The sequence below is a fragment of the Mirounga angustirostris genome, unplaced genomic scaffold (assembly GCF_029215605.1).
Source record: "Mirounga angustirostris isolate CCGP_5_RB_7025 unplaced genomic scaffold, mMirAng1.0.hap1 SCAF_16, whole genome shotgun sequence".
Lineage (NCBI taxonomy): Eukaryota > Metazoa > Chordata > Mammalia > Carnivora > Phocidae > Mirounga > Mirounga angustirostris.
In genome coordinates, this window is record NW_026991724.1 from 6292858 (window position 1) to 6320372 (window position 27515).

The 27515-nt window shown below is 42.3% G+C and overlaps 2 protein-coding genes across 5 annotated transcripts in view; one reads left to right on the forward strand and one right to left on the reverse strand.

The window, feature by feature from the left end:
• CDH13 (cadherin 13) overlaps positions 1-243 on the reverse strand; it is a 1446671-nt gene extending 1446428 nt beyond the window's left edge. For 2 of the 3 annotated variants that reach the window (XM_045890672.3, XM_064580857.1), the window contains exon 1: positions 1-100. Coding sequence is in view for 1 of the 3 variants with exons in the window: in XM_064580856.1 (XP_064436926.1) it covers positions 1-242 (242 nt within the window). In the remaining 2 variants the exon portion in view is untranslated. The other variant, XM_064580856.1, reaches the window with a different exon arrangement.
• Positions 114-26944, forward strand: MPHOSPH6 (M-phase phosphoprotein 6). 2 transcript variants are annotated; one of them, XM_045890674.3, is made up of 5 exons: positions 114-246; positions 5746-5858; positions 17289-17379; positions 25541-25635; positions 26252-26944. In XM_045890674.3, exons 1-5 carry the CDS (start codon positions 196-198, stop codon positions 26385-26387), a joined length of 486 nt encoding a protein of 161 aa, XP_045746630.1. In that variant the 5' UTR covers positions 114-195; the 3' UTR covers positions 26388-26944. The 2 variants fall into 2 exon arrangements, with proteins under 2 accessions (XP_045746630.1, XP_064436928.1); XM_064580858.1 differs by lacking the exon at positions 114-246 and adding an exon at positions 327-699.
• The last annotated feature ends 571 nt before the right edge of the window (positions 26945-27515 follow it).

The window sequence follows — 27515 nt, forward strand, 5'->3', positions numbered from 1 at the left end:
CCCGAGCTCCTCCGGGAGGCGAGGGCTCCCTGAAGTGACGCGCCGAGATCCCGGGACGCGCCAAGGCGCGAGACACGGGGGCGGGGCCACGGGGCGGGGCGACGTGGATTGCGCGGGACGACGCCACGACGCACGCGGCGGTGGGCGTGCGCAGCGGGGGCGAGTGCGGGAGCGCGGCTCCGAGCAGGAGCCAATATGGCGGCCGAGCGCAAGACGAAATTGTCCAAGAACTTGCTGCGCATGAAGGTGCGGGGACGGCGGGGGGCGGGCCGGGCGACAGGGGTACCTGGGCTTCCGGACCTGGCAGGGGCCGCCGCGGCAGACGCGCCGGGGCACCAGGGAAGCCGCGGAGGGCCTCCGGCTTGGGCATTCATTCATTCACTTAGCGCTTGCTCTGCCTCGGGCGCTGGGGGCTGGATTGTACATCCGGCGGATTCCCTCAGACAGCCTGCGGTGGGATAGGAAGAAGACACGAAAGCAAGCAGGATGCCGTGGCACTGAGTGCGGTGGTGCTCGGAGCGTCGGAAGCCCCGGACGCGTACTTGGCTTCTGTGGGAAGTAGAGATGGAAGGGGAGGTGGGAGGGTGGCCTCAGGCAGCGTAAACCCAGGGGAAAGCGGGTTCAGAGGTCTGAGACGCGAAAACCCAAGAGATCCCTTGCGATTTCCAAGAACTGAAGATAATTCGGCATGTCCGGAAGGCAAGTAGCACAAAGTGGGCCTGGAAAAGTAGCTCGTGGCCACGTGAGGAAGTTTAGGCCAGATTAAGAATTTTTTTTTTTCCCCTTTATTTTGTGAGCATGGGGAAGCGATTGAGCACGGGTAACAGCATCTTAGCTGTCCTTTTTAATTTTCAAAGTTACTTTAACTGCCCTCTGGAGAACACACTGGTGAGAGAAAGACCTAACAAGGGACAAAATTGCGTTCAGAAAGAGCAAGTTAGAAGTTCTGATGATCTGGTCGCCGTGGCAGTGGGAGTAGAATTTGAACAGTTAAAATGAATGTCCTGGACTTTAAGCAAAATTGATGTTTAGATTCTAAATCGAATCAAGTTCACAAATAATTTCAAAGTGGGAAAGAAAAAAAAAAAAAGACAAGGGTAGATAAAAAGGAATACGGAAATTAAAACATGGGAAACAACCAGGCCTTAAAAACTTGAAGAAGAAGAATAGCAAACATTTATAGTTTCTGGTAGGTGCCAGACAGCTGTTCTGAGTGCTTTGCATATATCAGCCCATAAAATCCACCTAATAACTCTGAGGTAGTTAACAGTTATTACACCTCTCTTAGAGCTGAAGCCCTGAAACAGACAAGTTGGTAACTTGCCCAAAGTTACACAGCCAGCAAGTAGTGTAGACAGAACCAGACTCAGGCAATCTGGCTCCAGAGCCCCTGCTCTTAACTACTACTCTGTACTGCTTGTCGCTGAACTCTACAGCACAGTGTTAGATGTCATGTTTAGAGAATAATTTCCAGAAAAAAGGAAGCAAGGCATAAATAATGTTCGGAAAGATTGGAGAGTAAGTGTTGCGTGTGCCAGATTTGGAGTTGAGCCAGGGTGTAACTAGGGATGAATAGGGTGAGTGAGGGTGTAGGGTGAATCATGTAACTTATGGTTTCTAAGGTACTTCTTTCATACATATTAGCAAAATTTGAATTTTTACCCAACAGAGTCTTCTTTTGACTTATGGTTTATAATCAGAGAATTGGGTTGGATTAGCAAAGCAGGCAGATCAAATGAAGATGTGCCTGAGTGATTAGGACTCAGACCAAAGATCTGACTAAAGAGTTAGGAAGGAAGAAGTTACCTTAAAAGTATCAACCCCTACCCCAGTGGGGGGAAGACTCAACAGGACTTTGGAAGCAAAGGAGGGGGGGGGGGGAAACATTACACAGATTTTCTAGTTGGGTTAGCAGCTTCAGTCATTGATGAGAAAGAACTTATTGGCAGGACAGCAGGAAATAATATATATACAGATAGAAGAGTGTCCCGTGAGAATGAGTGGAGCACTGCATTAGGTTGCTGTATCCAGTGTAACTGTAGCTGTTCAGAGAGTTGAGAGTTGAGAATTTAATAATACATTTGTTTTCAAGTGTACCTGAAATCCTCTGTCTTGGTCACCTGTTGGGAACTGGAGGGTGATCCTGATGGGAAGTAGAAAGTGAAGGATGGGGACACCTGGGTGGCTCAGTCGGTTAAGCGTCTGCCTTCGGCTCAGGTCATGATCCCAGGGTCCTGGGATCGAGTTCCGCATCGGGCTCCCTACTGCACGGGGAGCCTGCTTCTCCCTCTGCCTCTGCCTCTCTCTCTCTCTCTCTCTCTCTCTCTCTATCTCTCATGAATAAATAAATAAAATCTTAAAAAAAAAAAAAAGTGAAGGATGTAGGTGGTATTTCTGTCAGTGTAATGGAATGACTGTAGAGAGGGGACTTCTTTGTGATTTTAGCTCTTTGGGGCTCTTAAGACAGGAGTTGGTAAACTTTTTCTGTAAAGGGACGGATAATAAACACTTTAGGCTTGTGGGCCAAACAGTCACTGTTGCACGTACTCACCTCTGCCATTGTAGCTCAGAACCAAATGAGCATATCTTTGTTCCAATAAAACTTTATTTACAGCAATTGATGTCCAGCCTAAGGACTGTAATTTGTGATACCTGCTGTAGGCCCTCACTTGTGAGTAAAGCCAAATCACTAAGCTTTAATAGAGAGTTCTTAGATGCTGTAGAGTCAGGAGAATTGGATTGCTAAATCTGGAGTTGCTTGATTCGTATTCATAGGGTGTTCTAGCCTTTCCATGTGTACAGAATACACACACGTGCGCGCACACACACAGACATATATAGCTATTTTGTATGCCATAAATAATACTTACTTGACTAAAAATAGGAGATAAAAAGGCAGTTGGGTAGGATTGGTGAGTTGTATCACCAAGAATATAAGTGATGAAATGAGGCATCTGGGTTTAAAGAACCATCCAAGAAAGAGAGTCTGGGAGAATAAGACAAGTCTGGATTTACATTCAGAGAAACTTTGTTTTTTTAAAGATTTTTATTTATTTATTTGACAGAGAGAAAGAGTGAACACACAAGCAGGGGGAGCAGCAGAGGGAGAGGGAGAAGCAGGCTCTCCGCTGAGCACTGGTGCATCTGGTACGCAGGCTGCAGTGGATATACAAGAGTTCAGTAAAGGTTTGTGCTGAGGCACCTGGGTAGCTCAGTCAGTTGAGCATCTACCTTCGGCTCAGGTCGGCCAGGGTCGGGCTCCCTGCTCAGCGCAGAGCCTGTATATCTGGATGACTCTTGTATATCTGCTGCAGCCTGAGTACTGGTAATAGAAGATGAACAAGAGACATAGTCTGCTGTTCAGAATCTCTGTCTTTTGGGAGACACAGAAGAAACATAATGAACAATAAGCCAGTGCTTATAAGGCTCTTAGACGTAGGGAAAGATGTTCTTTTATGGGAACAGGTCGGTGAAGAGCTTGGCCAAACAACAGTCAGGAGGGCCCAAAGGACATGTGCTCTGGGCCTTTACAAGTGGATATTTTGCCAGGTAGAAAATGGAAACATGTTGAGTAGCAGAGGCAGAAAGATTGGGAAGTACAGGATATGCATTCCAGAAACTGCCAGTTCTTTCCTGGGTGAGGATAGAGACACAGGTAAAAGGATGAAGACTACAAAACACTTTAGATAGAGTGTAAACATTTCCTTTACATTTATTTAAAATAATGATGGATTCACAGGAAGTTGCAAAAAATGTACAGGGAGATCCTATGTACCCTTCACTCCCTGTCTTCTATTGCTAGAGTACGGTGCAAAGCCAGGAAATTGACAGTGGTACAATTCACAGAACCACCATTTTACTCGTGTGTGTGTGTGATCTTTCCATACAGCTTATCATGTGCAGATTTATGTAACTACCACCACATTCAAGATACAAAACTGTTTCATCACCATGAGGAGCAGGGAGCCCTATGCGGGACCCGATCCCAGGACTCTGGGATCATGACCTGAGGTGAAGGCAGACACTTAACCGACTGAGCCACCCAGGCGCCCAATTTTGTTATTTTAAAGATGTTCTATTAATGGAATTGTACAATATGTAAACTTGTGCGATTGGCTTTTTTTCACTCAGCATAATTCACTGAGTTCCATCTAAGTTGTTGGATATCAATAGCTCCTTCCCCTTTTTATTGCTGACTAGTATTCCATTCTATGGAACTATCATAGGACTTAACCATTCACCTGTTGAAGAGTATTTTGGTTGTCTTCAGTGTTTGGCTATTAAGAAATAGAGCTGCTGAGAATATTCCTGTATGAGTTTTTGAGTGAACGTAAGTTTTCATTTCTCTGAGATAAATGCTCAAGAGGACAATTGCTAGGTTGTATGGTAAGTGCATGTTTAGTTGGATAAGAAACTGTCAAGCTGTTTTCCGCAGAGGTTGTACCATTTTATATTCCCACCAGCAAGGTATGAGTGATCCAATCACACCACATCCTCGTCAGAACTGTATGTTATCACTGTATTTTATTTGTAAATGTTTTTCAAGTTTTGTCATTTCATTTAGTATTCATTGGTAAAGCCCTTATGCCTAAAAGTGCTTGTGTTTTTGGAAGGGTTGGAATGGAGGGAAAAGTAATACAGAGCTTGGACAAGGGAAAGAAAGAAGGATAAATGGAAACTAGTGAAATTCTAGAGCTAACTTCTGGAGGCTCCTGGATGTTTTCTGAATTTATTTTTTCCTTATTAATATTCTATCATTTTGCTGTGTTCACTGGTCCCCGGAGGAAATATTGTTTATGGAGGGAAGAGACTAGCAGCTAGACTGCTGATTTCTCTACTGGCCTATTTTGAGTTGAGCTTCTGCACTTTTTAGAATAAAGAGCAGCCGCAGAGGTAATCAGCCTTTCAGAGGACAAATACACGTGAAGAGCAGGCTTATAGATACAGCTTTGCTTTGTTCTGTGTTTACAGACCCTTTACTACATATCATTCATCACGCTGAAACTGAGCAAGGAGACAATCTAGACAAAGTCCCTGCCCTCAGGGTCTTCAGAAGAGACAGGTGCTCAAGAAATTAAAGTGGTGAGACTGTTTCAGGATGTCATATGAAGCATCTAGGAGAGAAATGCCAGTTTGGCTTGCAGGTGTCAGAGATGATTTCACAGAGATGGAGTAGCTTTTCCTATATATCAGAAGGGCTAGGAGTTGCCCAGGTGGAGGAGCATGAGAAAAGGCATTCCAGACCAAGATCAGCAGGTACAGAGACCAGTGGGCTCCGTGGGTCATCAAGAGATTCAGAAAGTATTGAGTCTCTCCTATTTCTGCTCCTCTCACTTTCCGTCTCTACCTGCCTGTCCTGATCTGTATCTTTTGTCTTAGCCCTTCCCCACTGGCTACTATGTAAAACTGAAACATTTATGAGCTACTTACCTAATACAGTTTTTTTATTGTTTGTTTTTGTTAAATTAGACAAACTAAAGTACAGTAAAGATCTTTCCGAAGTCTTCTGAAGGAAGTCCACATTACTTTTTTGTGTGCCCTAGTGGGCTCCCTGCTAGTCTGGTGTGACGTTCTCAAGGGCAGAGCTAAGCTGCTTTGGTCCCAGCACCTCCACCCTCACCCCTGAGATAGTATTCCTGGAGAAATGGGGGAAAGCACATGGAGGAATAAAGTCATTTGAGTTTTCCTCAACTCTAAGTTGAGAAAACACTAGTTGCTGACACTGATTTTGTTTTGTTTTGACAGTTCATGCAAAGGGGACTGGACTCGGAGACCAAGAAACAACTAGAAGAGGAAGAAAAGAAAATCATTAGTGAAGAGCACTGGTATTTGGATTTGCCAGAGCTTAAAGAAAAAGAGTAGGTTAATTAGAAATTATATTAATGATGCTTTGGGCCTTCAGAGGGAAATCCCTATAAATGGGACTCATCGTTCCAGTGACCACAAAGCCCATAAAATAGTATCTCTTCAGTTTCTTGAATTAGCTTTGCAAATAATTTTCTAAAATTATTAAATCTATATAAGTTCTACTTGGATTTATACATTTTTACTGGCCCTCATTTATAACGTTGTTCTTTTTCTATGATGAATAAAGCAATCTAGCCCATTCATCTCTGGTAATAACTGGGGAGCTTTTATGAGAATCTGCGGTATGCTCCCTGTCACATTAAGTTTGAAGATTAAGTTGGAAGGTGTGTACTTTAGGCCTCTCCAGTTTTGTTTGAATAGTAGAGTTCTTAAAAGCAAGTCAAGAGTTTAGAGTGTTTCTTTTTTTTTTAATTTTTACTGCTTTTAATACCAGTCACCTTAACTAACATTTATTGAGTCTATAACATGTGCCAGGAACTGAGCTAAGCATTTAAAATCTCTTAGTTATTTAATCCTCAGAGCAGACTTAGGAGCTGGCTACTGTCATTCCATCCATTTTATAGCTGAGAAATCTGAAGCTTGAGAGAGTAACTTGCCCAGAGTCAGCCAGCTGGTCATGGCTAATGCTGGATACCATACTAGACTGTTTCTCTTCCACCTCTAAGCGTTGTTGGTGCTTGAGAAATAATTTTGAATGAAGGAGTGATAGGTTCATATCATCCATTGATTTTTATCTAAATTCTTTTTTTTTTTTTTTAATTTATTTATTCATAAGAGACAGAGAGAGAGAGAGGCAGAGGGAGAAGCAGGCTCCCCGCTGAGCAGGGAGCCCAATGCGGGACTCAATCCCAGGACCCTGGGATCATGACCTGAGCTGAAGGCAGACGCTTAACCATCTGAGTCACCCAGGCGCCCTGATTTTTATCTAAATTCTTAAAGCTACCATTTCTCCTTGGTGCTTTTCTTATCTTAGTGAGCTCTGTGGTATGGTAGTTTTATTTCAACTTTGTCAGATGATGGAAGATGTGCTTATTCAGGCACATTTATGTTTTTCCTTTCTTTACCTAATAATTTTTTTGTTTTGTTTTTGTTGTATTCCTTTGTTCATTTGGCTGACCTCTCTGGATCTTTTCTGGAAGGCTATATATCCTTCCCTAAAGATAGAAAGCATGCCCCACCAAAGATATGGAAGGAAGGTACTTTGTTTTCTCTACTTGCTTCTTTGTTTGCTTTTCTCTGCTGCTTCTCGGAGGAAGCAAGGTGGCCCTGAGGAAGGGGAAGACAAAGCCAGAGACAGTGTGGATTTGGGAGCAGGGTGGTGTAGGAAGGGACCATTACTGGTAAGGATCTATAATTTAATTTTATGCCTTGACTAAACTTGCACAAAGTATTCCAGATTTTTTTTTTACTTATTGTTATTGAAGGGCAAGATGGTTTCTATCTTGTTTTCAGTATTTTTTCCCCCAACATAACATATTCCCAGAAAAATGACCTTTAGATTCCTTTCCTGGGAGGCAAATGTCCCCATCCTTTTGGGCTACTATAACAAAATACCACAGACTTGGTAGCCTACAAAGAACAGAAATTTATTTCTCACAGTTCTGGAGGCTGGAAATCCAAAATCAAGGCACTACTGTGGTGGTGTTTTGGTGATGGCTGTCTCCCTGGTTCATAGCCAGCAGCTTCTCACTGTGTCCTCACCTGGTGAAAGGGGCTAGGAGGGGAGGTTCCTTTTCTTTTTGTCTTTTTTAAGAATTTATTTATTTATTTGAGAGAGAGCAGGGCAGGTAGCTGGGTGTTAGGGCAGAGGGAGAGAGAGTCTCAAGCCGACTCCATGCTAAGCACAGAGCCGACTCAGGGCTCGATCTCCATGATGCCAAGATCACAACCTGAGCCGAAACCAAGAGTTGGAGGCTTAACCAACTGTGTCACCCAGGCACCCCAGGTCTAGGGGATTCTGTGGAGTCTCCTTTGTAAGGTGCTAATCCCATTTATGAGGGCCCCACCCTCGTGACTTCAGCTACTTCCCAAAGGCCTCATCTCCTAATACCATCATCTCTGGGGGTTAAGATTTCAACATATGTATTTTGTGGGGGATACAAGCAGTCAGACCCTAGCAAGAAATAATACACCTTTGCCACCATTCAGTGCCTATTTGTGTATAGATGTGTATATTAGATTAAGTCGTTGGCAGGAAAAGATGACAGTGTCAAATTGGGTAATTCGAGAGTATAACAGAGTAGGGCACAGGGAGGCCATCAGGGACGGTGCATAACCTATGGGGCATGGGGAGTAATTTCCACTCCAGGCCCAGAGGGTCAAGGGGAGGGAATGGTTACTGAATCTGAAGACATCTTACAAGAGCTGCTATCTTCATAAAAGAGCACAGCCAGCCTGACGTAATCCCATGGAAGGAAGCCTGGTTCCAGACTGCAAAGGACCCCTTCCATGTGTAACATTTAAATCAGCCTCCCAGGATACAGAATGGGGGGAGATAATGAGAAGTAGATCTGGAGAGAAAAATGGATGCTATTTCTTCAGGGTGTGTGTTTTTTAACACCCCAAATAGGGAGCCAGAGGAATGGATTAGTTAATTAAGTGCATGGGCTCTGGAATCCGGCAGATCTGTGTTTGATGCCCAGCTCTGCCACTTGCTTACTTGTGACCTTGGACATGGTGTGTAACTCCTCTTTTGTCATCTACGTATTGGGTATGATGATAACATCTGTCGCATACGTTTTGAGAAGTAAATGAGCTAAGGTATGTGACGCCTTTACCACAGCAGGTCAGGCCCAAAGCACGATAAACACTGCCAGCACGTGTATTGCCTTATACTTGGACATTACGAAATTTGCCCGTTCTTTCTTGCTCTTTTGTGTTTGTGGTCTTTCCTTGGTGTATCTGAATTATTCCAGAGGGTTACTGCTCTCTTTGAAATTGGAGGCTTCGCTGTGTATATGCTCTGGAAGTCTAGAGGTTGCCATCTGTGATGTCTGTCATATCGCCCCGTAATTCAGCGAGGCCCATTAGGGCCTTTAGTCCACAGCTTCCCTGGGGGGCTACCCCTAGCCAGTGCCTGAGCTGTGAGGGGGATGACGGACTGCTTTGCCTCAACTGGGAACACCTGTGGGGCCTTCTAGGCCTCCCCCCCTCCCTCCAGAGCTCCTTATAGGGGCTGAGGCCTTAGTGTAGCCACATTGCAGGTCACCTCTTCCTGCCCAGTCCTGCCATCCTCATTTCCATAGAGGGGCATCTCCCAAACAGCCCTGGCCGATAATACTTCTGCACACAATTCTGTCTCAAAGTCTGTTTCTGGGGAACCTGATAGAAGACGCTTGCTATAAATTCCTGGAAGTAGAATTTACAGATCAAAGATTGTGCTGTGTTTTTGCCATATTTTTCTCCAAAGGATGTGCCCCAGTACAGAGACTAGCCAGTTTAATTGCTTTTTTGCCATACTTTTGCCTCAAAAGTATATTTGGCTACCATGTTCTTGTGCTTGTATATTGTGGCCTAATGAATGTTGGGAACTGTGAGATCTGAGATTGTACCCTACTTGCAAATTAATAGGTTAGCTGGACACAGTTTCATGGATGCTGGTGGAAGGTACAAGACTCTTGGGTCAGACACAAGGACTTCATTACTCACAGCACAGCAAACAGAACGAGCATCTCTTTTGCATCATTTCCCCTGTGTCCCTCAAATCTCATGGGGGATGATGTGGCGAGGCCCACCTGTATGTGTTGCCCACAATAGATTTGTATCACAGCTGAGAAGTCTTGAATTTAGGAAATCTATATCTTTAATACGGGACTGCAAGCCAACTTGCCCTTAGCTCCCAAAGAAAGACATTATTATACTGGATATTAAGCAAGTCTGCACTTTGCTCAAAACGAAGACAATAGCTCTGCCTTTCAAAGTGGTTCACTATACACACATCCCTGAAAAGATGTTCCAGACCAAAAGGGCATTTCGTGTCTCATTCACTGGAGAGATCCATAGAGAATTGTTTCCCTACAGTGAGTTTTTCCCCCGCTTTGCCATGCATGTTATTTGTGGCTTTAAGGCAAGTCTGGGTTTGGTTTTTTTTTGGTTTGTTTTTTGAGCAGTAGTTTCTCATCTGTAAAAATAGATGAAATAGATGATATCTTGGATGTGTTTTGGCTCTAAAATTATGGATCCTTATTAACAAAAATTAAGGATATTAAAATACAGAATGCTTACAGTTTTAGAATATTTAATTTTTTGCTAATTCTGTATTTAATTAATGTTCCTAATTATTGAAACTGCTTGTAGATAAGGAAGCACCTATGCTCCTTTTTATATTAAAGTTATTGTGTCATTGGAAACCTCTGGGAAAGCCCTCTGACTGGAGCAGTGGTCCTGCTGTGCATCCATTCCTAGCCTCTGGATCTTTTGTCTTGAGTGCTTAAACGTGTAGTTATGGTGCTTTCCTGCGAGGGTGATGGATTTGGGAGACGGATGAGGTTTTATCAGCTGCACTCGATAATGACCAAGATTAGGCAATTGAGAGGGAATACCACACCTTATGGAAAAGGTTGAACAAAAGGTTCTGGAGAATGTGTGCCTCAATTTAGGCTCCCTCAGGGAAGGGGGTTCCTGAAGGAAGTGAGGTGCTGGCTGAACTAGAGGGCCAGGGAGAGAGGAACCCGAAGAACAGTGGTTCTCAAAGTTTTGGGCTCAAGGATCATTTACATTTTATAAAATTACTTAGAACCCCTGAAGAGCTTCTATTTGTGTGGTTTATTTCATGTCGATATTTAATGTGTAAAATTACAACAAAATTTTTTAAATGCTCACTTTAAAGACAGACTCCTATTGTTAACATAAATAACACATTTTTCATGAAATATAACTGTTTCCCAGGGTGCCTGGGTGGCTTAGTCGGTTAAGCATCTGCCTTCGGCTTAGGTCACGATCCCAGTGTTCTGGGATTGGGCCCCACATTGTGTTCCCTGCTCAGCGGGGAGCCTTCTCCCTCTCTGCTGCTCCCCCTGCTTGTGCTTGCTTTCTCCCTCTCTCTCTCTAATAAATAAATCCTTTTTAAAGAGAAAGAAAGAAAAGTAACAGTTTCCCAAGACCAAAAAATGTTAATGAGAAGAAAGGCATTATCTTACATTTTTGTGAATCTTCTGATGTCTGGTATTGTCAGAGATGGGTTGATTCTCTGGGTAGATTCTCTTAAAGTCTGCACTCAGCCTGTTGTAGTCTGTTGTTTTGGTTGAGGCCCGTAAAGAAAATCCGCCCTTACACAAGTGATGTAATTGCAAGGGGAGGAGTATTATAATAGCCTTTTCAGATAATGTTTTGACACTACTCCAGAACCCAGTAACTAGTAGTTTCTTTAACTGCAGTGGGGAATCTCACAGTGTCAATACAGTTCTCATAATCATTAGTCTACCTTGCGTTTGGAATAGATCCTTTATCCATGCATGATTTCTTAACATCATGCATTTCTCATTTGGAAAATATTAGTTCAGTGAGTTGTATAGATTTTCTAAATGTTAACTTAATTCCTTATATGGTACCAAAAACCATATTCATTAATATTACCATGGGTTCATCAGAAAAATCTTTTAAGTATTGAGAAGCTTCAAGCCCAAGATGACATGCACAAGCTATTCAGATTCTCATTTTTGCTCGAAAGCTTGAATTTTGTAACTGGCAACAAGCACTGTCAGTTGTTCCTTTGAAGTGACAAGTTCATCTGATTCATTTTCAGAAAAACGTCTGCCAAGTACCCAAGTCCGAGTAACCGTAGTTATAGTGTTCCATGATAAAAGTGGCTAGTTCAACTGAGAACTCGATCACACAAGTGCGTTTCCTCAAGATGGTCGTCATGCCTCACTGTGCAGAAGTACTTAGCATTTGCATGCGGAATATTTTTGAAAAGTGTAATCAAGGGGCAAGATTAATGAAAATTAATAAATTTTTTACTGCTTCATCAAGAACATTCTTATCAGGGCGCCTGGGTGGCTCAGTTGGTTAAGCGACTGCCTTCGGCTCAGGTCATGATCCTGGAGTCCTGGGATCGAGTCCCGCATCGGGCTCCCTGCTCGGCAGGGAGTCTGCTTCTCTCTCTGACCCTCCTCCCCTCTCATGCTCTCTGTTTCTCATTCTCTCTGTCTCAAATAAATAAATAAAATCTTTAAAAAAAAAAAAAAGAACATTCTTATCAGCTTCTTTCCCTTTTTTTAGACTTTGAAAACCAGCAGTGACCAGTAGCGTAGTATGGTGTCCCTACTTTCATTCATGCCAAGATGAGCTCTTACTCACAATTGCTTTTGCACCCTCTGTGTGAGTGTCGACAGTGAAGAAGACATTTTTTTTTTTAAGATTTTATTTATTTATTTGACAGAGAGAGAGACAGCGAGAGAGAGAACACAAGCAGGGGGAGTGGGACAGGGAGAACCAGGCTTCCCGCCGAGCAGGGAGCCTGATGTGGGGCTCGATCCCAGGACCCTGGGATCATGACCTGAGCTGAAGGCAGACGCTTAACGGCTGAGCCACCCAGGCGCCCCAAAGAAGACAACATCTTAATGTCACCGGGAAAATACTTTTGACCTCCTACCAGTGCTCCCTTCTGTCACTCCTTCCCAGTCATGGAGGCCTCCTCGCTGTTTCTCAGGTGGGCCCCTTACACTCCCTTCTCAGGGTCTTTAACTGGTCCCGCAGCTGTTCTTCCCCAGGCCTCATGTTGTGTTCCTCTTTGCCTTCTGAACTTGGCTCAGATGTCATCCATCCAAGAAGCCCATCCAGACCACTTTTCACACAGCAGCCAAAGACAAGTTCTTTAGATAAAAAGAATTTGAATGAATTGGATAGATCGTTTTCATTTTGTAGCTGAACTAATGTGACATCGCTCCTTGCTGAGTTAGGAATAAGGACTAAACCGCGTGGAGTTGTCCCACAAAGGAAACTTTTTGCAGCAGATAAAGAGATCACGGGGAATAACTTCCAAAGCCATGATTCTCCCAAGTGAGGGTGAGTGGGTTTCTTTTATTTAGGGTTAGGATGAATATTCAGAAAGGGGGGGCTTTGTCATCACATGTAACGGCAGACAGGAGGTTGTGTAGGCATATGTAAAAAAACATGCCTATACACGTATCTGTTACGTTAATGAAGGTTGTGCTGCTCTGAGGGTGGAGACTAACTTGACAGTGAAGCCGAGGTAACGGTCTCTCGACGGGCGAAAGGGCTCATGGGAGTGCTCGAAGAGCTAGTATGAACTGGATGGGGCGGGGTCTTGGGCTCCTGATGCAAGACCTTAGGCTATTTCCTGGCCTGGTAGAGTGTTAGTTTCTGCTTTCTCTTTGTTCCTTTAAAATCTTTAGCTACTGAGGTTTTTGTGTTTCTTTGTGATGCCGACACCTCCTAGGAGGTTGTGCTAGAAGTGTGCTTGAGCAAGTAGGGCAGAGATCCCAGAAAATAACTTGGGGCCCAAAAAGACTTCTCTGGTGTCATGCTATGTCTTGTCTTTCTTTTGGGGGGGACCCCTAACTCTTTCTGCTTACAATTTCTCCTCAGTAAAAGTGGAATTGCTGGGTCATAAGGTTGGCATATCGTTAACTTTATGAGAAACTTTCAGACTGGTTTCCACAGTAACTGCACCGTTTTATTACACTTTCACTAAGGAAGTAGAATTCTGATTTTTCCCACGTCCTTCCAACATTTTGTGTTACCTTTTTAATTTTATCTATTCTGTCATTCTAGTGGTATCTCATTATGATTTTTAATTTGCATTTTCCTGGTGACTAATAATATTAAAGAACTCTTATGTGCTTATTGGCATTTCCATATCTCCCTTTGTGAAGTCCCTATTCAAATCTTTTGTGCATTTTTAAAAATGAGATGGTTCTTTTTTTTTCTAGCATCTTATATTATGTAATTATCCATCCCTCTATACATCTGTCAATTCATTTTATTTTTAGTGTATTTCAGAGTAAGTTGCAAACATGCATATCATTAACTAGAATTCAGTGTATAAGGTTTTGTTTTGTTTCTTGATAAAGCTTACATACTTCTATACAGGTAGGAGTTCTTTATATTCTGAACACAGGTCCTTTAACAGATACATGTATTGTGAATATGTTCTCCCAGTTTGTGGCCTGCCTATTTCTTTCTTTTGTTTTTTTGTTTTTTTAAGATTTTATTTATTTGTCAGAGGGGGAGAGAGAGAGAGAGTGCGAGCACAAGCAGCAGAAGCGGCAGGCAGAGGGAGAAGCAGGCTCCAGACTGAGCAAGGAGCCCGATGCGGGACTCCATTCCAGGACCCCAGGATCATGACCTGAACTGAAGGCAGACACTTCTTTTTTTTTTTTTTTTTTTTTAATATTTTATTTATTCGAGGGTGCCTGGGTGGCTTAGTCGGTTATTTGTCTGCCTTCAGCTCAGGTCATGATCCCAGGGTCCTGTAATCTAGCCCTGTGTGGAGCCCTGCTTCCTACTCCCTGCTCCCTGCTCAGCAGGGAGCCAGCTTTTCCCTCTTCTTCCCACTCAGGCTCTCTCTTGCTGTCTCTGTTGCTATCTCTGTTTCTCTGTCTCAAATAAATAAATAAATAAATAAATAAAATCTAAAAAAAATATTCATTGGTGAAGCTATGTGGATCTGGAGTTTTCTCTGTGGAAAGATTCTTAATAATGCATTCAGTTTTTTTGATATAGGACTATTCTAATTTTTTACTTCAGATATTGTTTTTTATGTTGTAAAATTTCTATTGGGTGAGTTTTCGTAGTTTCCATATTTTAATTCAGGTTCCCTATTTGTGTCTTCATTACATTCCTGTGTTTCTTTAAATCCTTGAGCATATTTATAATAACTGTTTTTAGGGGCTTCTGGGTGGCTCAGTCAGTTAAGCATCCAACTCTTGATTTCAACTCAGGTCATGATCTTAGGCTTGTGAAATCGAGCCCCATGCTGGGCATGGAGCCTACTTAAGTTTCTTTCTCCCTCTCTTTCTCTCTTTCTCCCTCTCCCCCTCTCCCCCTGCCCCACTCCCCACCCCCATCTAAAAAAAGTAACTGTTTTAAAGTCCTTTTCTATTAATGCCATCATCTTTTTTTATTGATTTGTTTTTCCTCGGTTTATGGGTCACATTTTCCTGCTACCCTACATGTCTAGCAACTTTTTATTGTGTGTCTCACATTATGTATTACATTGCTGAGTACCTGGATTTTGTTGTCTTCCTTAATGAAGTGTTGAATTTTCCCTTAGGCAGTTAATTTACATGCCAATCAGCCTGGTCCCTGTTTTTGTCGGAGTGGGTTTTACAGCCTTGACTTTTGCTAGATGTGCCCTACTCCTGAGGTGTGACCTTTCTGTTCAGTGTCACAGGATATTCAGCTTGGTTGGATAGACACAACTCTGACATTTCCCTCCTTTGTGCAAGGTCTTGTATTTGTTCAACATACAGTTTTAGGGTAAATTTTCTTTCTCAGGTATGGTAAGCTGGAAAATGGTACCCCAAATAATATCCAGGTCCTTGTCGCTGGAACCTATGTTAGTTTATACGGCAAAATCGACTTTGCTGGTGTAATTAAGTTAAAGATCTTTAGATGGGGAGATTATTCTGGATTGTCTGGGTGGACCCTAAATACAATCACATATATCTTTATAAAGGGGAGATAGAAGGGAAGGCAGTGTGACCATGGAGGCCGAGGTTGGGGTAATGTAATCACAAGCCAAGTACTCCTAGCTGTCAGCAGAAGCAAGGAATGAATTCTCTCCTATAGCCTCTGGAGGGAGCGCGGCTCTGCCAACACCTTGATTTTGGTCCAGTGAAACTGGCTGTAGACTTCCAGAATTGAGAGCATAAGTTTCTGTTGCTTTAACTCACCAATTTTGTGGTAATTTCTTCCAGCAGCCCTAGAAAACTAATGCACCAGGGAATTGTTCTCTGGAAATTGTTTTTTTTCCCCTGACACTGTTGAACTTGTTCTGTGCATGGATAGCCTAGAATTCAGCCAGACATTCCAGGGGACCATGTATGCAGGTCCCAGAATCTCCTTAAGTATCCCCCTCTCTCCGGTATCTTGATCCCTATACTTCAGCCCCCTCTGCAGCCCCGAACTTCAGTTCCTTTGTCTCTTCAGTTCAGTAAGACTGGGCTCGGTTTGGGCTCCCACTCCCTGCTCCAGTCTAAAAGTTGCCTCCAGTCGGAAGGTGGGCATTCATTACCTTCAGTCCCAAAGCTTACTTTGGTTTTTTTCTCTCAGGCACCACAGCCCTGTGCTTTGACTTGTTCTTTGACTTGGAAATAGGACTTATTTAGTCCTATTTTATCGTTGGCCTAGGTAGGAGGACTGGTTTAGTACCAGCTGCTTTCTTTCAGCCAGGCGTGAAAAAACCTACTTCACTTTTTTCCACTGTATAATATAAATCTCTTATTTGTCATTTGGCACCACTCTAGAATGTGACCTCCGTGAGAGCAGAGACTCTTATTCGAGGCTGTCCCTCCAGCTTCTAGAACACTGCCTGGCACACAGTTTGGTTTAATAAGTGTTGGCTGAGTGAGTGAGTGAGCGAGTGAGTGAGTGAATCTTGACACAAGATGTACTGTCTACTTTCTGCCAAAGAAGCCCTAAAGGCCACGTATTTACCTTCCTAGTGTGCTTTATGGTTGATAGTTTTACGGTTTCAGGCTGTAGTCAGATATGTTCACCTGGGACTGGGGTAATAAACTGGTGACTCAGAGGAGACTGCCTTCTAGAGACCGAAATGTCGCACCTGCATCCCCTTTTCAGGGCAACACTGGCCTCCCAGTGCCCTCAGCTGTGCAGAGCTTAGCCCCCTCAGGTGCAGCGTCATTTTTACTAGGTAGATTTTTTTCATGGTTTTGGTTGTGGGTCATCGACCTAGCTACCCTTATTTCTGCCTATTTTCCATTCCTGCTCATCCAGCTTTCCCAGTGATTCTGTGAGATACCTGGTATCCTTTCAGTAAATTCCTTCTCTGCTGAAGTCAGTCATTGTTTACAGTAAGAGCTCCAGCTAAAACACCGTTAAAGCTGCCTGGGACTCCAATTTCAGAGTGTTTAATAAGTACTTAGTAAGAAGTTGGTGGGGTTGGGCGATGTAAACGTCAAGGAAACTGCTTCAGATTAGAAAAATCTAGGTTTATTATAAATAGTCTAGGTCTCTGCATTGTGTAGGCATTTACGCAAATTAAATGTGGAATTTAGACGAGGTTGCAGCCTCCAGCTCTTGTCATCTAACGCTTTGCTGGCCAAGGTAATCAGTTTTTATTTCTACCCCTGCATTTAGAAGTCTTACCTTACTTTTACTCGATTCTACTAAGAACCATTAAGTAAGATCGATTTTCATTTGAAATCTTGACTTTTAGTTGCGGCGCTTTGTTGTAAGTAGACACGCTATTAATACTGGTTTATTTTCCCACTTAGGTGTTTCATAATAGAAGAGCAGAGTTTCTTGTTATGTGAAGATCTTCTCTATGGAAGAATGTCATTCAGAGGATTTAATCCTGAGGTTGAGGTATTAAATATAATTGCTTCAAATTTTAAAATTTTCCAATTGAATTCTTTCTGCTAATAATTGGGTTTCGGTTTTTTCCCACCAGGTACTGTTTCTTCTCATTATATATAAAATAACAAGTCTTGAAATACCGGTGGAGCTATTTAAAGAAATTGCAGCCCTTGCAGCCTGGTTTTATAGCAGAGTTAGCAGATGATTTAATACAGTAGCACACACCCCCCAACAGCGCCCTGCGAGTTTAGAGTTTCAGCTCAGCTCTTTCACAGGAACGTCCGGATTTTGTTCATATGATGCTATTATGAAAACTTATTTTCTGGCACCTATAAATGTATCTTTTCTAATGGAAAAATGTGACTTAAAAATTGAGTAATTCCGCTTTTCAATAGGCAGGTTTTAATCCAAGCTTGTAAATAGATTTTTAAATGAACCTTTGGGAAAGTTTGTTTGAAAAGTAAATATTCACCTTATGAGCTGTTGATTCGAATTTTCCTGGTTCAGGTTTGTAGAGAAGCACAGACCTTCGTTTACTATTTATTAGAATTCTGGCACATGTACTAAAAGTCATCCTATCAGGTACTCCACCAGTGAAATGGAGGTTTATGATACAAAGCTTAGTTTTATAACTGTCACTTGAAGCCTGGGTTTCTCAGCCCTGGCACCACTGACTTCTGGAGCCAGATAATTCTTTGTAGCTGGGGCTGTCCCATGTATTTTTAGATGTTCAGCAGCGTCCCTGGCCTCTACCCACTAGACACCGGTAGTGTGCGCATGAGCACACACGCATGTGCACACACACACACACACCCCAGTTGTGACAACCAAAAATGTATCCAGACATTGCCAGAGGTCCCTTGGTGAGCAAAACTACCCCTGACTGAAAATCACTTTCCTGAGGATGCCTGTAGAGAATCACAGTTAACCAAGTTAATCGCCAGAGTTTAAGATTACGGGTTTTCTTTTTTTTCCCCCCTTTTTTGAGGGTGTATGATAATTAAGGTGTTCTATTTACACAAAGTCAACACTAAAAGTGTTTGTTTATAATAGGTATTTTCCTTGCCTTAGCCTGCTTAAAGCTTTAGATTTCCAAGAGAGAAGGCAGTGGGGTAAAGGGGGAGTCAAGGGAGCAAAGATGATGCGTGTGTGCTACCCAGAGACTAGGGCTAGGGGTAGGCAAGCACTCTAGGGTATGTCTCATACATTGGGAAAAGGATCCTGTTGTGGGAGGCTTTTAGAAGATGGCTTTCATGACTGCTACTCTGTAACACTGAATACGTTCTCTCTGGGGAAAGGTTTTGAACTGTTTGGCTTGCATATCTGACCTGTCATGAGATATGAGAAGGGTTAGGTATATATACCTGGTTTTGAAAAGATACCAACTTGAGAGCAGATACCAACTTGAGAGCACTTACTTCATTATAAGCAGGATGTACTTAGAACACATTTTTACAGAAGTCTTTTTTTAAAGATTTATTTATTTGAGAGAGAGTGGGGAGGGGGCAGATGGAGAGGGAGAGAAAGAATCTTGACCAGGCTCCGCACTGAGCACAGAGCCCAACATGGGGCTCAATCCCTGAGATCATGACCTGAGCCAAAATCAAGAGTCGGATACTTAACTGACTGAGCTACCCAGGAGCCCCTAGAACATGTTTTTAGTATTCTATGTATCTTTAGTGACACCCAGCATGGAGTTTATTTATTCAATAAATATTCTGTACCTGAGGTTCATCAGCCCTCTTGAGGCACTGGAAATGCAGTAGGAAACTGAGTTCTGTGCCCTCACAGAACTTGTATTCCCAGAATTATTTTCTCTTCAGTCCTTTAAATGTTGGAAAAGCTAATCGAAACTGGTTTGTCTTCTGCTTTCCCTTCTTCATCCTGCCTTTGCTAAAAAAGAAGGTATTGTACGTTAAAAAGAATTTTTTTGTCCAGGGTAACAATCAAGAAAGGGTTAATAATGTGAGAAAAAGAAATGGAGGTGAGGAGGGAGGGGAAAGATGGCGGAGGAGTAGGGGACCCTATTTCAACTGGTCCCCGGAATTGAGCTGGATAACTACCAGACCGCTCTGAGCACCCATGAAACCAGCCTGAGATGTAAGAAGATCTGGATCTTTACAAACAGAATATCGCAGGCAGTTGGTTTTGAGGTACGAAGCAGAGAGCCATGATCCTGCGGGCAGATATCGGAGGATAAACAGCGGCGGGAGGGTGCCTGGACGTGGGGATCCTACACCGCCGGTGAGTGACAGCCTCGCGCGCTGCAGACGAGGCACAGACTCGCAGACCGGTAGCGTCGGGAAAGAACTTTAGGGCAGCCCCCGGGGTGGAAAACCAGACCGGCGGGGTCGCGCGCACGCCAACTGCAGCCCCCTCCCCGGACAGAAACCCGGAGTGACGGTCGCGCACACACGAACTGCAGCCTCCAAGACAGAAACCCGGTGCGCCGGGGTTGAGCCGGTGAACTGCAACCCCTGGGGGTGGAGAGAGAGAGGGCTAGAAGATGTATTTGAGCAAATCGTAGCTGAGAACTTCCCTAATCTGGGGAATGAAACAAACATTTGAGTCCTAGAGGCAGAGAGGACCCCTCCTAAGATCAAGGAAAACAGGCCAACACCCCGGCATGTAATAGTAAAACTTGCAAATCTTAGAACCAAGGAAACCATCTTAAGGGCAGTTAGGGGGAAGAGATTCCTTACGTACAGAGGGAGGAACATCAGAATAACATCAGACCTATCCAGAGACCTGGCAAGCCAGAAAGCCTGGCAAGACATATTCAGAGTACTAAATGAGAAGAACATGCAGCCAAGAATACTTTATCCGGCAAGGCTTTCATTTAGAATGGATGGAGAGATGCAGAGCTTCCACAACCGGCAGAAGTTGAAAGAATATGTGACCACTAAGCCGGCCCTGCAAGAAATATTAAGGGGGGTTCTATAAAAGGAGAAAGACCCCAAGAGTGATCTACAACAGAAATTTACAGGGACAATCTATAAAAACAACGTCTTCACAGGCAACATGATGATAATTAATTCATATCTTTCAATAATCACTCTCAACGTGAATGGCCTAAATGCTCCCATAAAACGGCACAGGGTTGCAGATTGGATAAAAAGACAGGACCCATCCATATGCTGTCTACAAGAGACTCATTTTGAACCTAAAGATACATCCAGACTGAAAGTGAAGGGATGGAGATCTATCTTCCATGCCAGCGGACCTCAAAAGAAAGCTGGGGTAGCAATTCTTATATCAGACAAATTAGATTTTAAACTAAAGTCTGTAATAAGAGACAGAGAAGGACACTATATCATTCTTAAAGGGTCTCTCCAACAAGAAGATCTAACAATTGTAAATATCTATGCCCCCAACATGGGAGCAGCCATATACATAAGCCAACTGTTAACCAAAATAAAGAGTCATATTGATAACAATACGTTAATTGTAGGAGACCTCAACACTCCACTCTCAGCAATGGACAGATCATCTAAGCAGAAAATCAACAAGGAAACAAGAGCTTTGAATGATACATTGGACCAGATGGACCTCATAGATATTTACAGAACATTCCATCCTAAAACAACAGAATACTCATTCTTCTCGAGCGCACATGGAACTTTCTCCAGAATAGACCATATACTGGGTCACAAATCAGGTCTCAACTGATACCAAAAGATTGAGATTATTCCCTGCATATTCTCAGACCACAATGCTCTAAAACTGGAACTCAATCACAAGAAAAAATTTGGCAGAAATTCAAACACTTGGAAGCGAAAGACCACTCTGCTCAAGAATGTTTGGGTCAGGGGCGCCTGGGTGGCCCAGTCGTTAAGCATCTGCCTTCGGCTCAGGTCAAGATCCCAGGGTCCTGGGATCGAGCCCCACATCGGGCTCCCTGCTCAGCGGGAGGCCTGCTTCTCCCTCTCCCACTCCCTCTGCTTGTGTTCCCTCTCTCGCTGTGTCTCTCTCTGTCAAATAAATAAAATCTTTAAAACAAAAACAAAAACAAAAAAAAAAACCACTTAAAAAAAAAGAATGTTTGGGTCAACCAAGAAATCAAAGAAGAACTTAAACAATTCATGGAAATCAATGAGAATGAAAACACATCGGTCCAAAACATATGGGATACTGCAAAGGTGGTCCTAAGGGGGAAATACATAGCCATCCAAGCCTCACTCAAAAAAATAGAAAAATCCCGAATTCACCAACTAACTCTACACCTTAAAGAACTAGAGAAAAAGCAACAAACGACGCCTAAGCCACGCATTAGAAGAGAAATAATTAAAATTAGAGCAGAAATCAATGAATTAGAAACCAGAAACACAGTAGATCAGATCAATGAAACTAGAAGTTGGTTCTTTGAAAGAATTAATAAGATTGATAAACACTGGCCAGACTTATCCAAAAGAAGAGAGAAAGGACCCAAATTAATAAAATTATGAATGAAAGGGGAGAGATCACGACTAACACCAAGGAAATAGAAACAATTATTGGAAATTATTATCAACAACTATATGCCAATAAACTGAGCAATCTGGATGAAATGGAGGCCTTCCTGGAAACCTATAAGCTGCCAAGACTGAAACAGGAAGAAATTGACAACCTGAATAGGCCAATAACCAGTAACGAGATTGAAGCAGTGATCAAAAACCTCCCAAAAAACAAGAGTCCAGGGCCTGTTGGATTCCCTGGGGAATTCTACCAAACATTCAAAGAAGAAATAATACCTATTATACTGAAGCTGTTTCAAAAAATAGAAACAGAAGGAAAACTTCCAAACTCATTCTATGAGGCCAGCATTACCTTAATCCCCAAACCAGGCAAAGACCCCATCAAAAAGGAGAATTTCAGACCGATATCCCCGATGAATATGGATTCCAAAATCCTCAACAACATCCTAGCTAGTAGGATCCAACAATACATTAAAAGGATCATCCACCACGACCAAGTGGGATTTATCCCCGGGATGCAAGGGTGGTTCAACATGCGCAAATCAATCAATGTGATAGAACACATTAGTAAGAGGAGGGAGAAGAACCATATGGTCCTCTCAATTGATGCAGAAAAAGCATTTGACAAAATACAACATCTTTTCCTGATTAAAACTCTCCAGAGTATAGGGATAGAGGGAATATTCCTCAAGTTCATAAAATCCATCTATGAAAAACCCACAGCAAATATCATCCTCAGTGGGAAAAGCTGAGAGCCTTTCCCTTAAGATCAGGAACACGTCAAGGGTGCCCACTCTCACCACTGTTGTTCAACATAGTACTAGAAGTCCTAGCAACAGCAATCAGACAACAAAAAGAAATAAAAGGTATTCAAATTGGCAAAGAAGAAGTCAGACTCTCTCTTTTCGCAGACGACATGATACTTTCTGTGGAAAACCCAAAAGACTTCACCCCCAAATTACTAGAACTCATCCAGCAATTCAGTAATGTGGCAGGATACAAAATCAATGCACAGAAATCAGTTGCTTTCTTATACACTAACAACGCAACTGTAGAAAGAGAAATTAAAGAAACGATTCCATTTACAATAGCACCAAAAACCATAAGATACCTCGGAATAAACCTAACCAAAGAGGTAAAGGATCTATACCCTAGGAACTACAAAACACTCATGAAAGAAATTGAAGAAGACACAAAAAGATGGAAAAATATTCCATGCTCATGGATCGGGAGAATAAACATTGTTAAAATGTCTATGCTACCCAGAGCAATCTGTAACTTCAATGCCATCCCAATCAAAATTCCAGTGACATTTTTCAAAGTGCTGGAACAAACAATCCTAAAATTTGTATGGAATCAGAAAAGACCCTGAATCGCCAAGGAGATGTTGAAAAAGAAAAAGCTGGGGGCATCACGTTGCCCAATTTCAAGCTATATTACAAATCAGTGATCACCAAGACAGCATGGTACTGGCACAAAAACAGACATACAGACCAATGGAACAGAATAGAGAATGCAGATATGGACCCTCAACTCTATGGTCAAATAATCTTTGACAAAGCAGGAAAAAACATGCAATGGAAAAAAGACAGTCTCTTCAATAAATGGTGCTGGGAAAATTGGACAGTCACATGCAGAAGAATGAAACTCGACCATTCTCTAACACCATTCACAAAGATAAACTCAAAGTGGATAAACCACCTCAATGTGAGATGGGAATCCATCAAAATCCTAGAGGAGAACATAGGCAGTAACCTCTTTGACGTCGGCCACAGCAACTTCTTTCAAGATACATCTCCAAAAGCTAGTGAAACAAAAACAAAAATGAACTTTTGGGACTTCATCAAGATAAAAAGCTTCTGCACACCAAAGGAAACAGTCAACAAAACAAAGAGGCAACCCACAGAATGGGAGAAGATATTTGCAAATGACACTACAGATAAAGGGCTGGTATCCAAAATCTATAAAGAACTTCTCAAACTCAACACCCAAAAAACAAATCATCAAGTCAAAAAGTGGACAGAAGAGATGAACAGACACTTCTCTGAAGAAGACATACAAATGGCTAACAGACACATGAAAAAATGTTCATCATCATTAGCCATCAGGGAAATCCAAATCAAAACCACACTGAGATACCACCTTACACCAGCTAGAATGGCCAAAATGGACAGGGCAAGAAACAACAAATGTTGGAGAGGTTGTAGAGAAAGGGGAACCCTCTTACACTGTTGGTGGGAATGCAAGTTGGTACAGCCACTTTGGAAAACTGTGGAGGTTCCTCAAAAATTTAAAAATAGAGCTACCCTATGACCCAGCAATTGTACTCCTGGGTATTTACCCCAAAGACACAGATGTAGTGAAAAGAAGGGCCATGTGCACCCCAATGTTCATAGCGGCATTGTCCACAATAGCCAAACTGTGGAAAGAGCCAAGATGCCCTTCAAGAGACGAATGGATAAAGAAGATGTGCTCCATGTATACAATGGAATATTACTCAGCCATCAGAAAAGATGAATACCCAACTTTTACATCAACATGGATGGGACTAGAGGAGATTATGCCAAGTGAAATAAGTCAAGCAGAGAAAGTCAATTATCATATGGTTTCACTTATTTGTGGAACATAAGGAATAACATGGAGGACATTAGAAGGAAGGGAAAAATGGGCGGGGGGAATTGGAGGGAGAGATGAACCATGAGAGACTATGGACCTGAGAAACAAACAGGGTTTTATAGGGGAGGAGGGAGGGCGGTTTGGGTAGCCCGGTGATGGGTATTAAGGAGGGCACGTACTGCATGGAGCACTGGGTGTTATAGGGAAACAATGGATCGTGGATCACTACATCAAAAACTAATGATGTATGGTGACTAACATAACATAATAAAATTAAAAACTACCAAAAAAAAAAAAAAAAAGGAAATGGAGGTGAGACCGTGGCACATGGACATCATGTAGAATGCTTTGTCCACCCTCGTGTTCTGGAATGAAGCCAGTCCTCCCCATAATGGCAGAGCCAGCCTCCCAGTCCTTCCATCCAGTAATTTGCCGCCCCCCACCACCACCAAAACTGCATTTAGTATCACTCTTTTTTTTTTAATATATCAATCTGAAGAATGGTGTTTTGGTTTTTTTTTTAAAGATTTTATTTATTTGACAGAGAAAGAGCCCAAGCAGGGGGAGCAGCAGTCAGAGGGAGAGGGAGAAGCAGTCTCCCTACTGAGCAGGGAACCTGATGTGGGACTCGAACCCAGGATGCTGGGATCATGACCTGAGCTGAAGGCAGACAGAGCCTAACCAACTGAGCCACCCAGGCGCCCTGTTATCACTCTTGAGTGTAGTTTTCTTCCATTTGGCTCAAAGATGGGAAGTTTGGAGGAAATCTGAAAGTTTGCTTTTTATTTCCCCCACTCACTAGAGTGTGTTAGCAGTGTGCTTGATTTAGATGTAAGTAACCAATAAGATTTACAATCTAAAATACAATTTAAAATCATTAATAGCAAGTCCATTCTAGTAGGGGTTTGTCTTATTATTTTTTTCATTCACAGCTGACTTCTCGTGGCACATTGTGGAGGAAAGTATTAACAGAGAACCCCCTCATAAATTTTGGTTATTCCTGTAGATTGTGACTTCTGTTCCTCTACCTTCAAATACATTTGATACCAGTTTCTTTAATAAGCCTGTTCCAGTCCTGAAAGCATTGTTACATTTTTCAGAAATTAATGCTCCAGATGAATGCTAAGAACAAAGGGGAAGAAGTTGAAGGTGAAGCAGTGGAGCTCGATGTGTCAGATGAAGAAATGGCCAGAAGGTAACAGTCACCTCAGAACCGCGTTATAATCACTGGCTCTCACATGGGTGCTCCTCTTCCCCACAGTCTTCCATGGAGTACCCCAGCGGGAAGATAACTTTCTGCCTTCTCTAAATGGGGCTGGGAGGCAGGGGGGCTCATACCTGTCAGAGGCTGGCAGTTGAGGGCTCTTGTCCAGTCCTGCTTCTAATACATATTTTAAGATACACATCTCAGTTTATTTAGGATAGTGCAAAAACAAAACTGAAAAATTTAATCATTCATGGAAAAGTTCTTACATTTTGAATCAGTTTTTTTTTTCTTTTTTTAAGATTTTATTTATTTATTTGAGAGAGAGAGCACATGAGAAGGGGGAGGGTCAGAGGAGAGGCAGACTCCCTGCCGAGCAGGGAGCCCGATGCGGGACTCGATCCTGGGACTCCAGGATCGTGACCTGAGCCGAAGGCAGTCGCCCAACCAACTGAGCCACCCAGGCGCCCTGAATCAGTTTATTTTAATCATCATTTTGATTTTTCTTATTCGTTGCCTATTTGGTTTAATATTCTTGACAAGACTTGACTCCTCCCTTGTTTTTTTGTTTGTTTAATTAAACTTGTGCTGCATACCATCTTAACAGATATGAGACCTTGGTGGGGACAATTGGAAAAAAGTTTGCCAAAAAAAGAGACCGTGCCAATTATGAAGAAGATGAAAATGGACACATAAAACCAACAGTTAAAGTAAAGAAGATGTTTCTAAAGCCCCAGGATTAAAGTAAATGCTTTGAGACAGAGCTCAGGAAAGCCTCGAGAGAGTTAGCATATTGTGGAACTCATTCTGATGGCTTCTCTGTAGTTATTAATACTATAATGTTTATTTGTAAAGAAATGGATAATTTTGGAAATATGCCATTTTTGAAACAGATGTGTGGTGGATGTTATACATCCTTTACTCAATGGTGTTCATCAGGAATGGATTTTTAGCCCTCGATCTTCAAATGTACAGAGGTATGTGGTTGCTTCCTAAAGATCGTTTTGACCTCAGATTTTTTTTTTTTAATGGAGCGTCCCGGTCCCTTGAATTGACACACATAAACCAATGTCTAAATTGCCCTTATGTTTGTATTTTACTTTAAATTATTAATCATGTCAAGCCAATTTATCCATACATTTTGGAATCGAATGTCATGAGGACTTAGCATATATAAATTCATTAAGAACAAACATGCCTCTCCAGCCTGAAGTACTTGCATGCTGCCAAGTCATTGTTAGTTTGTGGAATTACGGATTTTTGTTTAAAGCTTTTATTAATAAAAATTGTTCTGTAATAAGTTTTCGTATACTTTTTCTGTTCTCTTATACTTTTAAATAATAGTTTTAGTCTAATTCAGTATTGGAACTTTTATCCAAATGCTAACTTTAAAAGACCAGTCATTAATTGAGAATATGGTAATGTATTCAGTTGAACCATAAGAAATTGGCTTTTATGGGTCAAAAACAATCATCAGTTTCTTATTTTAATCATTATGAAAGTCGTTAACCCATAAAGGTACCCTCTTTAGTTCTGTTTGGACAAAGAAATCATTTGCACAGAGAAGTCACCACTTTCCCAACCAGCAACTCGCAACCAGCAGCTCGCTTGTATATCCTGAGGTTTCTTTCCATACTTTGCTGTTTTTCCTTGGAGTCCTGTGTTTTACTGGCCCCAGGAAAGAAAATGTACTGGGTTTTAGGATACTCACTATAAAGTAGGAGTGCTCAGATGAGCTGGTACAAAGTCACACTGCTTTCCCTAAGGCATATTTAATCTGAATGGTATCTCCTGCTAGTATCTCTTCCGTCAGCATTGTATGAATGGGAAAAAACTCTCCCTGCCCAGGAGTAGCAGGGGTAACCCTGTAT